The sequence below is a fragment of the Rousettus aegyptiacus genome, unplaced genomic scaffold (assembly GCF_014176215.1).
Source record: "Rousettus aegyptiacus isolate mRouAeg1 unplaced genomic scaffold, mRouAeg1.p scaffold_m13_p_9, whole genome shotgun sequence".
Classification (NCBI taxonomy): Eukaryota; Metazoa; Chordata; class Mammalia; order Chiroptera; family Pteropodidae; genus Rousettus; species Rousettus aegyptiacus.
In genome coordinates, this window is record NW_023416312.1 from 77,791,537 (window position 1) to 77,809,450 (window position 17,914).

General features: G+C 33.8%; 1 protein-coding gene across 6 annotated transcripts in view; it reads right to left on the reverse strand.

Moving 5' to 3' along the window:
- The window catches only part of TENM1 (teneurin transmembrane protein 1), a 995,735-nt gene that overhangs the window by 358,242 nt on the left and 619,579 nt on the right, over positions 1 to 17,914 (reverse strand). For all 6 annotated transcript variants that reach the window (XM_036227172.1, XM_036227175.1, XM_036227174.1 and 3 more), the window contains one exon: positions 8,293 to 8,445. In XM_036227172.1, coding sequence (XP_036083065.1) covers positions 8,293 to 8,445 — 153 coding nt within the window. The remainder of the gene's footprint in view (positions 1 to 8,292; positions 8,446 to 17,914) is intronic.

The following is a 17,914-nucleotide window of genomic DNA, read 5'->3' on the forward strand; positions in this document are numbered from 1 at the left end:
CAACAAAACAGACACACTACCAGTGGGACAAAATTGAGAGTCCAGAAGTAAAGCCATATTTATATGGGCAAATAATTTTTGACAATAATGCCAAAAACATACATTGGAGAAAGGAAGCCTCTTCATTAAATGGCACTGGGAAAACTGGAAAGCCACCTGTAAAACGATGAAACTAGACCTTGGTCTATCATTGCACACCAAAATGAACTCAGAATGGATTAAGGACCTGAATATAAGATGAGAATCAATAAAATGCAAAGAATAATACATAGGAACTAAACTGAGGGACCTTAGACTTAAAGAGGATTTTATGAATTTGACCTCAAAGCAAAGGAAGTAAAAGCTAAAATAAATGAATGGGACTACATCAAACTAAAAACCTTCTGCTCAGCAAACGAAACCATCAACAAGGTAAAGAGACAACCATCTGAATTGGAGAAGATATTTGCAAGCAAGGACACCAATAAGGGCCTAATATCCAAATTATACAAAGAACTCATATAACTCAGTAACAATGAAAAAACAAACAATCCAATTAAAAAATGGGCAGAGGCCCTGAGCAGACACTTCTCCCTTGAGGACATACAAATGGCCAACAAATATATGAAAAGATGCTCAACATCACTATCTATTATGGAAATGCAAATCAAAACTCAGGAATACAAAGAGATAAAATGCTACCATTTGTGACAACGTGAATGGACCTAGCAATAATAATGGTAAATGAAATAAGCCAGACAGAAAAAGATGAAAACCACATGATATCACTTATATGTGCAATATAAACTTAAAAGCAACTAATTAACAGGACGAACAAATAGAGACACATGGACATGGACAATATAGTAGTGGTTACCAGACAGAAGTGGGGGGAAGGGAGTAGAGGGAGATAGATGGGTAAAAGGAGGTCAAATATGTGGTGACAAAAAGAAATCTAACTATGGGAGGTGAGCACACAAAGCAATATGTGTGTGTGTGTTTGTGTGTGTGTGTGTGTGTGTATGCCTTACTGTTAAATTGTGTACCTGAAACTTACTGGATTTCATTAACTAATGGCATGATAAAAAAATAAATAAAATAAATAAGCTTAGTTTTTATAGTCTTGACAAAATAAATTACAAAATGGCACAAAGTAGCAGATTAGATCTAAAAAGAAAACCCAAATATATACTGCTTTCAAGAGACACATCTCAGCTGCAAGTACAAATATAGACTCAAAGTGAAAGGGTGGAAAACAATACTCTAAGCTAATGGCATCCAGAGAAAAAAATGGTGCAGCCATACTTTTATCTAATTAAATAGTCTTCAAGATAAAAAAGATAGAGACAATGATGAACACTTCCTAATGATAAAGAGAACCTTGCATCAAGAAGACCTAGCACTTATTAATATCTATGCTCCCAATCAGGGAGCAAAAAAAATATATATATAAAGCATCCACTAACAGATCTAAAGGGGGGAAGTGACAAAAATACAATCATAGTGGGGAACTTTGATACCCCACTGTCAGAATTGGATAGATTATGCTAACATAAAATCAATAAGGAAATAACGTCCTTAAATAATACATTAGACAATAGGCCATAATCAACATTTATAGCGCCTTTTATCCATAAATAATTGCTCATATATTTTTCTCTAGTGCACATGGAACATTCTAAGGATAGAACATATGTTGAAATGCAAAATGAGCCTCAGCAAATTTAAGAAGACTGAAATCATATCAAGCATATTTTCTATTTTCTGATAATGCTGTGAAATGAGATCAACTGTAAAAATAAAGTGGGATGAACTACAAATATGTGGAGATTAAACAACATGAGAATAAAAGCATAACATATCAAAAATTCAAGACACAGTAAAGTGGTAATAATAAGAAAGTTCATATCACTGTAGGCCTCAGTAGAATCAAGAAAGATTTCAAATAAATAACCTAATATTACATTCTAAAAATCTAGAAAATAAGAACAAATGTAGCCCAAAGTCAGCAAAAGGAAAGAAATAATCAAATTTGGAGCAAAATTAAATGAATTTGAGAACAAAATATGCATAGAAAAAATTATTGCAACAAGGAGCTTGTTCCTTGAAGAGATTAATAAAATCAACAAACCCTTATCTAGACTTACTAAAGAAATAGAAAGGTCACAAATAATTTCAGGAATGAAAGAGAAGTTATAACGGATACCACCAAAATTCAAAAGATCATACAAGAATGCTATTAAAAATTGTATGCCACCAAATTTAATAACTTAGGTGAAATGGACAAGTTCTTAGAAAGATACAATCTTCTAGACTGAATCAAGAAGAACTGGAAAATCTAAATAGACCAATCAGCAGTATGGAAATTGAAACAATCATCAAAAACCTACCAAAAAGTAAAATCCAGAACCAGATGGCTTCACCAGTGAATTCTGCCAAACATTTATAGATGACTTAATATCTATCTTTCACAAACTGTTTCAAAAAACTGAAGAAGAGGCAATATTTCCTAACTCATTTTTCAAGGCCAATATTATCCAGATACCAAAACCTGAGAAAGACAGCACACACAAAAAAGAAGACTGTAGACCAATATCTCTCATGAATACAGATGCAAAAATCCTAAATAAGATACTAGTGAATCAAATTGAACAACACATTAAAAAGATTGTACACCATGATTAAGTGGGCTTCATCTCAGGGGCACAGGGATGTTTAACATATGCCGATTGATTAATGTGATATACCACGTATACAAAAGAGAATGAACATCATGTGATTCTATCAATAGATGCCGAAAAAGTCTTTGAAAAAAATACTGCATACATTTATGATTAAAACACTTAAAATGAGAAGGAAAGTGTCTCAACATAATAAAGACCATATATGACAAACTTTCAGCTAACATGATATTTAATGTTGAAAAATTAAAAGTCTTCCCTCTAAGATCAAGAACTAGATAAATGTGTCCACTATTACCACTATTTTTTACTATAAATTTGGAAGTCCTAGCAAAAGCAATCAGGTAAGAGAAAGAAATAAAAAGCATCCAAATAGGGAATGAAGAAGTCAAGTTGTCATTTTTTTCGGATGACACAATTCTCTATATAAAAAAACCCTAAAGATGCCACTAAAGCACTATTAGAAATAATGAACAAATAAAGTAAAGTTTCAGGATACAAAAATCGATGTTAAAAAAATTCATAGTGTTCCTATACTCTTATAATAAACTTTCAAAAGAAGAAATTACAAAAATAAAAAAAACAATTCCTTTTGCAATTGCCACAAAAATAATAAAATACCTAAGAATAAACCTGTCTAGCATGCAAAGGACCTACACCCTCAAAACTGTAAGACACTATTAAAAAAAAATTGAAGAAGACACAAAGAAATGGAAAGATATTCCATGATTTTGGATTGGAAGAACCAACATTGTTAAAATGACCTTATTACCTAAAGCAATATATAATTTTTATGCAATCCTTATCAAAATCTCAATGGCATTCTTTAAAGAAATAGAACGAAAAATCATCAGATTTGTATGGAAGCACAAAAGACCTTGAATAAATAAAGCAATCCTTAGGGAAAAAAAAAGGAACAAGTCCAGAGGTATCTCTCTGTATGACTTAAAATTATACTTAAAAGTGACAGTAATCTAAACAGCATGGTATCAGCAGGAAAAAAAAAGACACTCAAACCAGTGGAACAGAATTGAGAGTTCAGAAATAAACCTCTGTGTATATGGGAAAATAATTTTTGACAAAGGGCAAAAAATATACAATGGAGAAAGGAAAGTCTCTTTATAATGCTTGGAAAACTGGAAAGCCACATGCAAAGAATGAAACTAGATTGTTGTCTCTTATCATACACCAAAATTAAGGACCTGAATATAAGACATGAAACAGTAAATCGTACTGAAGAAAACATAGGTACTAAACTCATGTACCTTGGACTTAGGATTTTATGAATTTGACCTCAAAGGCAAGGGAAGTAAAAGCAAAAATAAATGAATGGGACTATATCAAACTAAAAAGCTCTGCAAAGCCAAAGAAACTGTCAACAAGGCAAAGAGTCAGCCATTGAATGGGAGATTATATTTGCAAACAACACCTTGGATAAGGGCCTAATATGTGAAATATACAAAGAACTCATACAACTCAATAACAACAAGTCCAATTAAAAAATGGGTAAAGGACCTGAACAGATACTTCTCCCAAGAAGATATACAAAAGGCCAACAGACATATGAAAAGATGACCAATTTCACTAAACATTAGGGAAATGCAAATCAAAACCACAATGAGATACCACCTCATACCTGTTAGAATGGCTATCATCAACAGGACAAGTAATAACAAGTGTTGGAGAGGTTAGTTATGGGGAAAAAGGAACCCTCATACACTGCTGGGGGGAATGCAAACTGGTACAATCGCTATGGAAAACAGCATGACGTTTCCTCAAAAAATTAAGAAGTGAGTTACCATGTGATCCATTAATCATTTTTCTGGTTATTTACCCGCAAAACCTGAAAACATGTATCTGCAAAGATATATGCATCCCGATGTTCTTAGCAGTATTATTCATGTAACACTGGTGGCCAAGACATAGAAGCAACCAAAGTGTCCTATGATAGATGACTGGATAAAGAAGAGATGGTACATATATACAATGGGATATCACTCAGCAATAAAAAGCTGAAAAACTTCCATTTTCAACAACATGGGTAGATCCTGAGATATTCATGCTAAGCAAAATTAGTCAGACAGATATAGTTGAAAACCACATGATATCACTCATATGTGTGACATAAAACTGAAAACAGCAATCAAACATGACAAGCAAACAGAGACTTATATACACAGACAGTGGATTAGTGTTACTATAGGGAAAAGTGGGTAGGAGGAGGGAGATAGGGGTAAAAAGGGTCAAATATTTGGTGACAGAAAGTAATATAACTCTGGGTGGTGAACACGCAATGCAATATATATAAAACAACTTTCTGTTGAATGATACACTTGAAACTTATTTGATTTGTTAATCAGTGTAACCTCAATAATTTTTAATAAAAATAAAGGAAAAATAAAAAAGAATAATAATAAATGTTAAATTGATAAGTAAAGAGACATCATATTTTAAAGGGAGAAAACATTTAAAACCAAGGAAGGCCATCATTCATGGAAAAGTTGATTCCAGTTTGAAAGTAGGATCTGTAGTGCCTAATAGGACATCAATAAACTCAAGGTAAGTTTCCAACCATTTGGCCCAATAATAATTACTGCTACGTTAAACAATGTGCCTCACATTGTGTTATATGCTCCACTTCTACTTCACGTCTACTTCTGTGTCTCACTTAATCCTCATGACCCCCATATAAGACAGGTACTATTATTATCATCCTTATATTACAGATGAGGACACTGTTCAAGGAGGTTGTGTCAATTTATTGCCTGAATTGGAGAATCAGTAAATAACACAGTCAGTATTTAAAACCAGATCTGTCAGACTCCAGAGTCCAGGCTCTTAACTACAGTGCTATAATACCTAATCCTCTAGAAGACTAAGGAAAACAGTGTAAAAAGAATTATCTGATTTTTGGTTTTACATTTTAATGCATACAGCGTCACTAAGACAAGCATCTGGAACTGTATTTATGGGATGCATGATACTAGAAAATCATAAAAGGAGACATAAGACCATTTGAAAAGAGTATTACACCATATTATATCTTTTGCAAGGTTTGGCTTAGTATACTCATAGCATGATAAAAGAACTATGCTTATACTTGATAAATAATATGCAGTAATGACCTAATAAAGCAGAAGTATAAGGTGCAGTTATAAATTTTATTCACGCTTCCAGAGAAAGTTAATTTGACACAACAACTCAGTATATATGACATCAACTCAATATTTTTTTAGTAAAATATTAAATTGAAATTGTTTAGGCTCTATCGTTATAACTGAACAAAAACAAAAACATTATTTATGAAAGTTGTCACAATACTTTAAAATATACGTGCACAAAATTTTTCTAAAATATCTCATGAATAGACTCTAGGGGTTTGCTTTCATTGTGTAAAGTATCTTTTATGGTTTTCACACACATTTTCTGTGTAGATTTCAGTGTAGCGTAGAAGTTAAGAGACAAGGCTCTGAAATCAGACTACTAGTTTCCAGCTCTGTGAACTTGAGCAAGTTATTTAACCTCTTGGTGCCTCTGTTTCTTTTTTGGAAAATGGGAACCATAAAGTTACCTTCATGATAAGTGTCTGGAGCAATTCTTGCTATATGGTAATTGTTTAATAAATTTCATCATCATCAAGCTACTTTGTGAAAAAGAATTATAGAGATCTGAGTTAAAGTACAGAAATGAATATGCTCTGATGACAGCTTTTGAGAGAGGAAGAAATTTTACTCTACCCTTCTAGGTTCTTTTGGTTGGTTTAATAATCAAGTCTACATGACACAGATTAATAAGAGAAAATAATCAAAATTAATTATATACATATATATGAGACTCCACATACATAAAAAGTTAGAGATAGAAAGGGAAAAAGTATATATGACATTCCAAACTAAAGAATGAGGTAAGATGCACTGAAGCGTCAGAAGGAAGAAGGGTAATTCACAAGATGATAAGAAGAACAGATGCTCAGTAATTGGAAGTTTGCCCTGCTCTATAGATAGGGCATAAAAAGTTATTTCTGCTAATAACTCTTATTATCGGCAAGGCCTCAAATTAAAATTCTTTAAGAGAGAAAGAAAAGTTTCGCTTGAGCCTGCAGGGTCTAACTGCCTTCACCTCAAATTGATCCACATGCAAAAGTGGGGCATCCTGGGGAACCTGTTCTGAACCTCTTCACAACTATGTGATAACCTGCTATCTTGCATGTTTCATTTTCCTCAGATAATTCATGATTTTCAGTGTGACTGGCAAGAAACCTATAGGCACATGATACTGAATGATGGTTCTTGTACTTGCACATATGAAGGAATCTAACAGTAAGATAGAAGGTAAGGGAGAAAAATTCCAAGTCCAAGTGTATTCAGACCTCTTCCTCTGCTATCTGTGGCCCTTGTACTACTCTCAGTCCCTCTCAGCAGCAACAGTAAATTTGCTAGGAAAGATCAGCCCAGGCTAGAAACAACATTTCTAAATGAGAACAGAAAGCAAACTACATTATGACTTGAAAACTAAAATAAACCATAATGTTTTCCTGAGCCCTAAGCATTAATTTTTACTGAAGCATAGGCCAAAGCAAAGTTACTTTTTCAAAAGCAAACAAAAACAAAAATGAACAAAATCTGCAAACGACCCCCCACCCTCCCAAAGAAACTAGAAACACAAGTAGGGAGTAGTAACCCAAAGGACTATAAAACATATCTTATTTATAACTAAAGTACCCAAATAAAACTTTTTTAGTATCCATATAAAAATTGTAAGCTTTTTGAAGATAAGGTTTGGGTCATTCATTCATTCATTCATTCATCTGTTTATATATGATCTAAAAATATTTAGGATAGTGCTAGATATACATTTTTTTCACTTCCTACTTTTTAAATTGAACATGGCTTAAGTCCCTCTGTATGAAATTCTATTTCAAGAGACATTGTAATATAAACTTCCAGCTATTTTCAAAGCTTATATACTAAGGCTAAGATCATTCAAGGTGAATAAGATATTGGGAGTGCTGGTACTGTGGCATTTATTGTAAATAAGTCAGGTAGTTCAAGCTTATGTTTTTTAAATTTCACAATTTAGTGCTCGAAGTGCTTTTTTTTCCCAACTAGGAAGAATTCATGTTCCTTAAGTAAAAAAAAAAATCATATTCCCACATTGACATAAACATTCACCCTTATATTAAGCATAAAAGGTTATTGCTTATTATAAACTGAAGAAATTTCCATATAACCTTCGTAAAATATATATATATATATATATATATATATATATATATATATATATATAAAAATACTGGACTTGAACACAGAGAATTTATTCAAAATCCCATGTTGCTTCAGGGTAGTTATAGGTGAAATGCAATTTCTATCGTATTAAAATTTTCATCTGGGAAATATTAATTTTCAAAATTGCTAACATATTTGAAAAGTTTAATTGGTTTATACTCAAGGCACTAGAGAAAGGAAAATTTGCTTTCACAAGACACTTACATGTATTTATTTTGTCCACGTAAAGTACTTATTTCAAGTGATCATGAAATTTAATACGAAGTTAACCCATCCAAGATTTGGTTCTAATGACTAAATTAGAATACGAGTAATCAATAAACAGTCCATCACTTTGATCACTGTACCTTTTTTTTCTGATTTGTCGGAAACTTTTCCTCCAATTGGAAAGTAAGTAGTATCCATGGATTCAGTCCCTCTGTTGCCTTTGCTAACTCCATTTTCATAGAGCTGTCCTTCAACTGGTTGCAACTGCCAAGTCAGGCCGAACAAATGTACTGCTGCAAGAAAATAAGCCACAGATAAATTTATTCTATACCTGCTAAGGTCTCTAAACCAGGTGTCCATTGCATCTAAAAATGTTACGACCAGATTTTTTTTAGTTATACCAAGCAATTTGTATCATATACCTACATAATACATGTAGCTACCTTTCTAAGAAGCTGTTAAAATTTTGAGGCTGAAGCTATCCCAGTGGCAGGATTAAAAGTTGGAGTATTAATTTAAAAACTGTAGTGGTTTTGGATTCTGCTCCTCACTACTATAACCCTTTTCTTTTTCATTTCCCTTAGTCATGTAACTCTAGTTTGCATATGGAAACAAACTAATGGTGGACAGGCTATCTCAAGAACATGGGAGACTTTCACTATGACTCTGACTCAATTCAATTTAGTAAACATTTCTTGAGTGCCTAGTATGCATAAGGCCCTGTGATAGCTGCTGCAGATATTACAATCTAGATGGCTACTAAAGTAAGAGTTGAAAGTAATACAAGGATAAAAGAACTATAATGTAATGCAGAATAATCTACAAGTTCAAATTGCTCTCAGAGAATTAAAAATCTTAGTGTTGGTCAGAATGCAGGAAAATTGGTATTCTCATACACTAGTGATGAGAATATGAACATATTACATTTTGGGAGGGCAACGTGGCATCATTTTTCAAAAAATATTTAAAAATTTGGCTAACTCATCTAGCCAATTATTCAATTTCTATGAATTAACTATGTCTGTACACAAAACTACAAGGATACTCATTATAACATTTAAAACCAGTAGAAAGTTATGATCAATCTAAATAGTCATCAAAGAGATTAATTAAATAACTGATGATATTATAAATAATACAGGATTACATTGCCAGTAAATCATGTTTCAGAAGACCGTGTAATAGCATGGGAAAAATTTATAATGCATCAAATGAAAAACATCAGGCTACTAAATAGTATGAATAGTATGATGTATATAGTGTATGTGTGTGTGTAAATATGTTGATGTCTGGTAAAGGGCAGGGAGGATATATAGCAACATGATAACAGAATGAAGGGCTTATGGAGAATTTTTATTTTCTTCATTATGATTTCTGTATCGTCTGTATTTTTTTTTACAATGAACACATGTGAAGTTTGCATATGGGGAAAATAAATATTTATTTTTAAAAGAAATTGTCTAGAAACATGGCAGAGTGAGAGACATCCTCAGATCTCTCCCTTTGAAACAACAATAAACTGAACATCCAAAACTCAACAAAAAACACCCAAACTGCACACCAGCACGTCTGAATGTGGGATTTGCACATCAGAGCTACCACAGGTCAGGACTCCAGAGGTCGGGCAGTGGAACAGGAGAAATAAAGAAACTGCCTATTGCAGCCACCAGAGTTCCTTTCGGGAGGAGGTGAAGGAGAGGCAACTTCCCTGACCAACCTGCCTGAAGTGCCGGAATTTTGAGTAGCTGGAATCAGGGCCCAGGAATCAGGGCAGAAAACAGAGAAGCAGGATGGGACAGCAGAGAAACAGTAATCGATTTTTATCAGACCCAGTTGAAAAATCAAGGCTGAGCTGCAGCCCCCAACCCTCAATTCAGAGAGCCCCTTCCCCCATACCCTCTGAGACTGATCACTGTGGAGCCCCAGGGAAATCTAAGAAAATGCTACCGAAACTGTTGCTAACACTAACAGGAAACTGAGAGTAGCAATTGTGATTAAATATATACAAGAAAATCAAAATGACATTTAGGCTTTATATAAAGTAGGCTTAGATGCTACCTAGTGGAAACCAAAAGAAAAGCACATTCTTTGCAGCAGGCTAAAGAGGGACACTTATAAAATGAATCTTCTTTTTGAAAAAACAACAGAATACACTTCCATTAATTCCCAGTTGCAGAAATAGTCCATTAAACACCATGAACAACCAAGATGACAAGGCATCTCAGAAAGAAATGTTAAAATCTCCAGAAAATAAGATTACAGACATAGAAATATGCAACTTAAATGACAGAGAATTCAGGATGGTACTTTTGAAAAAACTCAATAAGATCTAAAATGATTTAAATCAACAATTTCAGGAATTGTAAAAACAAGTAGATGAGCAGAGCAAGGAGATTGAAACCCTCAAAAGGAACCAAGTAGAACTTCTGGAAATGAAGAACACACTGAAAGAGTTTAAAAATGAAATAGCAAACTTAGGAAATAGAGTCAATCAAATGGAGGAAAGGATCAGTGATATCGAAGACAGAAGTCTAGAAATAAATCAGAAGGAAGAAGAGAGAAAACAAAGAATGAAAAATAATGAAAGAAATTCAAGAACTAGCTGATACTGTCAGGGGAAGAAACATAAAAATAATGGGAATTTTCGAAGGCAAGAAAAGGAGCAAAGACTAGAAAGCATTTTCAGACAAATAGTGAACGAAAATATCCGAAAACTAAGGAATTAACTGAAGCTTGGAATTCGAGAAGTCAACAGAACACACAATTACCTCAACCCACCAAGACACACTGTATTAAAGTTTTCAAAAATCATTACAAAGACAGAATTCTCAGGGAAGTCAGGGAAAAGATGGTAACTTACAAAGGTAAATCCATTAGATTGTCATCGGAGTTCTCAACGCAAACCTTACAAGTCAGAAAGAAAGGGAATCAATTATTTAAACTATTAAGTGAAAGGAACTACCAGCCTAGAATAATGTATCCAGTGAAGCTCTCCTTTAGATATTAAGGAGAAATTAAGACTTTTCCAGACATACAAAAATTGAAAGAATTCTACTCTATGAGGCCTGCACTACAGGAAGTACTGAAAGAAGTCAGCTCACCTTAAACAAAATAACAACAACAATGACAGCAACAGCAATAAAAATACATAATTAGGAGTAAAGTGGCTATCAGGCAAATAGTAGCAGAGGAGTGCAACCCTTACTAAAAACAGGACATTATAAACTTAAATAATAACAAGAGAATTATTATAGCAAGATAGTAATGAACGTTCAGCATACATAGGAATAAATTGAAATAACAATGACTGAAAAGGGGAGAATTCGAAGATCCAAATTTGCAAAGAGAAAAGGAGATAAGACACACACAGAAGAAAGTGGACAACTGTATATATATATATATATATATATATATATATATATATATATATATATATATGTATTCATATTCGTAATGGTAACCATATGCCAAAGATTCAGAGCTGAAGTATATAACATGAAACAAGAAGAACCAGAGGGAAAATCCAAAAATGCCAACCAAAATAAAGAAAACAGAAATGCAAGGACAAGGAAGCAATGGAAACACCAAGCTATCAGAAAGTAAAAGATACAATGGTTATAAGAAGACCTCATATTTCAATAATCACCCTAAATGTAAAGGGACTGAACTCACCGACAAAAAGGTACAGAGTTGCAGAATGGATCAAAACCCGACCATATGCTGCTTCCAGGAGACACATCCCAGTTCCAAAGACAAATATAAACTCAGAGTGAAAAGGTGAAAAATGATATTTCATGCAAATGTCATTCAAAGAAAAGCAGGAGAAATGGTACTAATATCAGACAAAATAATCTTCAAAATAAGAAGAGTAAAGAAAGATACTGAGGGACACTTCATAATGATAAAGGGAATCATGCACCAAAAAGACATAACACTTATTAATATCTATGTTCCCAGTCAAGAAGCCCCAAAATACGTAAAGCAATTAGTAACAGAACTAAATGGAGAAACAGATGAAAACATGTTCAAAATAGGGGACCTAAATATCCCATCCCATTGTTGGATATGGACAGATCAAACAGAAAATAAATAAGGAAATAACATCCTTAAATGACACATTAGAACACCTGGACATAATTGACATTTACAGAGCCTTCCATCCCCAAACAGCTGCTTATACATTCTTCTCTAGTGCACATGGATTATTCTCAAGAATTGACGACATGCTGGGACATAGAGATAGCCTCGACAAATATAAGAGGATTGAAATCATACCAACTATATTCTCTGATTACAGTGCTTTGAAACTAGAGATCAACTGCAAAAAGAAATCAGGAAGAGCCACAAATACATGGAGATTAAACAACATGCTACTGAAGAATAACTGGGTCAGAGAAGAAATAAAAGGAGAGATCAAGAGATACATAGAAACGAATGATAATGATAGTACATATCAAACCTTTTGGGACATGATAAAAGTGATCATAAGAGAAAAGTTCATATTATTATGGACTTAGCTCCAGAAACAAGAACAAGCCCAAATAAACAACCTAACGCTTCATCTCAGAAACTAGACAAAGTAGAGCAAATGTGGCCTAATGTCAGCAGAAGGAAAGAAGTCATCAAAATTAGAGCAGAAATAATTGAAATTGAAAGCAAACAAAAAAATAAAAAAGATAAATACAACAGGGAGCTGGTTCTTTGAGAAAGTTAATAAAATTGACAACCCCCCGACTAGACTCACTAAAGAAAAAGAAAGAGGACACAAATAAACTAAATCAGGGATGAAAGAGGTGAAATTATGACTGACATTGCAGAAATACAAAGGATCATGCAAGAATACTAGAAAAATTATGTAATAACAAATTTAATAACCTAGAAGAAATGGACCAGTACTTAGAAAAATACAATCTTCCTAGACTGAATCAAGACGTATTGGAAAATCTAAATAGACTGATCAGCAGTATGGAAATTGAAATAATCATTAAAAACCTACCAAAATATAAAAGTCCAGGACTGGATGGCATCATCAGTGAATTCTACCAAACATTCAAAGATTTAATACCTACTCTCCTCAAATTCTTCCAAAAAATTGAAGAAGAGGCAATACTTTCCAACGTATTTTATGAGGCCAGTATTACTGTAATACCAAAACCTGGTAAAGATAACTCAAGAAATGAAAACTGCAGACCAATATCTCTCATGAACACAGATGTAAAAATCCTAAATAAGATACTAGAGAACTGAGTGCAGCAACATATTAAAAAGAATATACACCATGATCAAGTGGACTTCATCCCACGGGTACAGGAATGATTCATCATATGTAAATATATTAATGTAATACACCACATAAACAAATTTAAAAAAATAAAAATCATACGATTATATCAATAGATACAGAAAAAGCCTTCAACAAGATACAACATTTATTTATGATCAAAACACTTAACAAAATTGGTATAGAAGGAAAGTACCTTAACATAATAAAGGCCATCTATGACAAACCCTCAGCCAACATTATTCTTAATGGGAAAAACTAAAAACGTTCCCTCTAAGGTCAGGAACAAGGCATGGCTGTCCACTATCGCCACTGTTATTTAGTATAACATAGGAGGTCCTAGCAAGTACAATCAGGCAAGAGAAAGATATAACAGGCATCTGAATAGGAAACAACGAATTCAAACTGTCACTATTTGCAGATGACATGATTCTCTATATAAAAAAGCCTAAAGGTTCCACAAGAACACTACTAGAAACAATAATCAAATGCAGTCAAATTTCTCAATGCAAAAGCAACGTTCAAAAATCCATAGGGTTCCTATACTCTAATAATAACGTGTCAGAGAAAGAAGTGGAAAAAATCATTCGATTTGCAATTGCAACAAAAAAAATAAAATATCTATAAATAAATCTAATGTAGCATGCGAAGCACCTATATAATGAAAACTACAAGATCCCATTAAAAGAAATCAAAGATACAAAGAAATGGAAAGATATTCTGTGTTCTTGGACTGGGACAATCAACATCCTTAAAATGACCATATTACCTAAAGCATTATACAGATTTAATGCAATCTCCATCAAAACCTCATCGGAATTTTTATAAAGAAATAAAACAAAAAAATATAAGATTTGTATGGAAGCACAAAAGACCTCGAATTGCCAAAGCCATCCCGAGAAAAAAGAACGAGGCTGGAGGAGGCGTCACTCTGTCGGACTTCAAGTTATACTACAAAGCAAATGTAATCAAAATGACATGGCATCGGCAGCAAAACTGACACACAGACCAGTGGAACAGAATTGAGAGTCCAGAAGTAAAGCCATATTTATATGGGCAAATAATTTTCAATAAAAATGCCCAAGACATACAATGGAGAAAGAAAATCCTCTTCAATAAGTGGTGCTCAGGAAATTGGAAGGCCACTTGCAAAAGAATGAAACTAGACTATTGTCTATCACTGCACACCAAAATTAATTCAAAGTGGATTAAGGACCTGGATATAAAACCTGAAACAATACAATGCATAGAAGAAAACATAGGAACTAAACTGAAGAATCTTGGACTTAAAGAGGATTTTATGAACTTGACCTCAAAGGCAAGGGAAGAAAAAGCAAAAATAAATGAATGGGACTACATCAAACTAAAAATCTTCTGCTCAGCAAAAGAAATCGTCAACAAGGCAAAGAGATAACCATCCAAATGGGAAAATATATTTGCAAGCAAGGCCTCCAATAAGAGCCTAATATCCAAAATGTACAAAGAACTCACATGACTGAATTACAACAAAAGAACAAATGATCCAATAAAAAAATGAGCAGAGGACTTTAACAGACTCTTCTCCCTAGAGGACATACAAATGGGCAAAAAATACATGCAAAAATGCTCAACATCGCTGGCTATTAGGGAAGTGCAAATCAAAACCACAATGAGATAACATCTCACACATTTTAGAGTAACTATAATCAACAGAACAAGAAATAAAAAATGTTGGAGAGGATGAGGAGAAAAACAAGCACTCATACACTGCTTATGGGACTGAAAATTGGTACAGCCACTATGGGAAACAGTATGGAGGTTCATCAAAAAACTAAGAATTAATCTCCTCTATGATCCAGCAATCCTTCTACTGACTATTTATCCCAAAGACTTGAAAACCCATATCCAAAAAGATATTTGCACATCGATGTTCATAGCAGCATTATTCACAGTGGCCAGGACATGGAAACAATTGAAGTATCCTACAATAAATGATTGGCTACAGAAGCGGTGGTATATATATACAATGGAATATTACTTAACCATAAGAAGAGATGAAATACTGCCATTTGCAACAACTTGATTTGACTTCAAGATAATCATGCTAAGCGAAATAAGCCAGACTGAAAAAGTTGGAAATCACATGATATTACTTATATGTGGGATATCAATCTAATAGCAACAAATGAACGAGACATACAGAGACTCAGGGGCATGAACAATGGACTAGTTGTTACCAGAGAGTAGGGGATAGGGGAAGAGGGAAGAGGTAGACAGGGTAAAGGGGGTCAAATATAGGAGGGTTGAGGGAGGATGAAGTGGTTAAAAGATCAAATATGTGACAGCTGAAGGCTGAAGGATACTGGACTCTGTGCGTTAATCACAATAGAATATATAGATGTCAAATTGTAATGTACACCTGAAAATTATATAATTGTATTAACCAATGCTACCCCAATAAACTTTAAAAAAAAAGAAATGCTTTAAAAGAACAATAGATTAAAATTGGCTGGGCTGATCAGAAATATAAATTTAATGAAAGAAGCAGAATTAAAAATGGACCTTGAATGATATATAGGGCTTTGACATGTGACAACAATGGGTGGGGAAAGGGGGAAGGCTGTACCAAAAAAATGACTTTGTAAAGTATTAGATGCCTTTAAAATAAAGGTAGTGGTTTGAGTTTAGCTATGTAGAAGTGGTAATGGAAGATAATGGAAGGTAATGGAAGGGTAGATTAGAGTTATATTATGGAGGACATTGAATGTCGCACTTAGATATTTGTATTCTATTTATTAGGAAATAAGCAGGAATTGTTATTTGATATGATCAGTTTACTTTAGGAAGATTAGTTTCATAGCAATGAGGAGCACTGATGGTTTCTAGGTAAATAGTGATATCATCAGAGTACCCTTTGTAGAAAGACAAATCCAGTAGTGGTGGATAGAAGAATTATTAGAGGTCCAAAGATTTGGCAACACAAATTGGGAAGGCATTCCAATCATCTAAGTGATAAATGAGTGTCTCAAGTAGGGCAGTGGCAGTGGGTATACAAATAAGGCAATTGCTTAAGGAGAAATTGTGTAAGTGTTACACAATTTGGCAACAAGTTCTGTGTCTTTGTGCATGTGTGTATGCCCCTGAATGCTTGAGCCCATGTGTAGATGTATGAGGGTTGGCATAGAAATAAGTGAAGGAAAGGAAGAAATCCAAAATGATTAAGGTTTTGAGCCTGAATAACTGACAGCATGGTGTAACCATTAATAGAGGTTAGGAATTCCACACTTAGCTCAGCACTAGTTACACATGGTTAGTGCTGGACATGTGTTTGATGAGTGATGATTAACTAGTTGGCCTGCGGCAGGGAGGGGTGATGAACACAGTCAATCAATCTTTGGAGATACTGGGTTCCAGGAATTGATGGGCTATCTAAATAGTCATAGTCAACACAAGAGGTCTGGAGGTCTGAAGTTCTGGAAAAATATTAAGGCTGGAACAAGACTGCCAAATAATAAATGCACAGAGGCAGTGATTGAGGTTGTAAGAATGAATGAGGTCACTGACAGGAGAGAATGTTAGGAGAAAAATAAATGGTTAGACAGGAGCTGAGGAAATCCTTTAATTTGTTTTCTTACTGCAGTTTTCAACAGCATCCAAATCTTACCAAAAATGATAAAAAGTAAACTTGTTCATAAGCCATCTCATATTCTTCTTTGTATCCTTAGTCAGAGTAATTTGTATGTCTAACATTCATATAGTATATGAATTAGTGACTGAGAAATGGAAAGCTAGCAAGATCGCTTATTTAAAATCATTCATCTACTTTTAGTTGGAGCCAAAGATATTTGTAACACCTACCTTCTAATTTATCCTTAAAATGTTTAATCATTTAATGGGTTTCTACACCTTTCTTTGGATTAAGGCCAGTGTTACCTGATAAATTTCTCTTGCAATTATTAAAAATAATTAAAACTCAAATGATAGTGGTTCTGAGTAAGGTATAGTAAGAGCATACTAATAAAAGTGACATCCCTGAGAAGAGTGGTAGGAAAGCTCATAAAGAGAAGGATTGACCTCATAATCCTTTTATCTCTGTGCTCTAACCAACTTCACAAATGTAACTAATAAACTACAAATGAATAGAAAGAAAGTAATGAAACTAAAATCTCAAATACCGGAACCTATACCTACAAATGAACATTACTGATTATAGTAGATATAAGTGTTCCTGACCCCAAAGTCAAAGTTGTTTTTCCTAAAGACATATATAAAAATATGCATCCTCAGTAAGTAGTGATGGACACTAACCAGGTCTCAGAGTACCAGTCCCGTTATTCGCACTTTACTGAAATTTGATGGCTGGACAGAATGTGTATGTCCATTCAGATATTCCAGGAGTAATGTCTTTTCATCTGATTAAGAATGGCATGTCTTAACACAGGTACCTGAGTGCTGAGCCATGTACATTTTAAAATTATTATTCTTTTTGTTTTATCCAATTT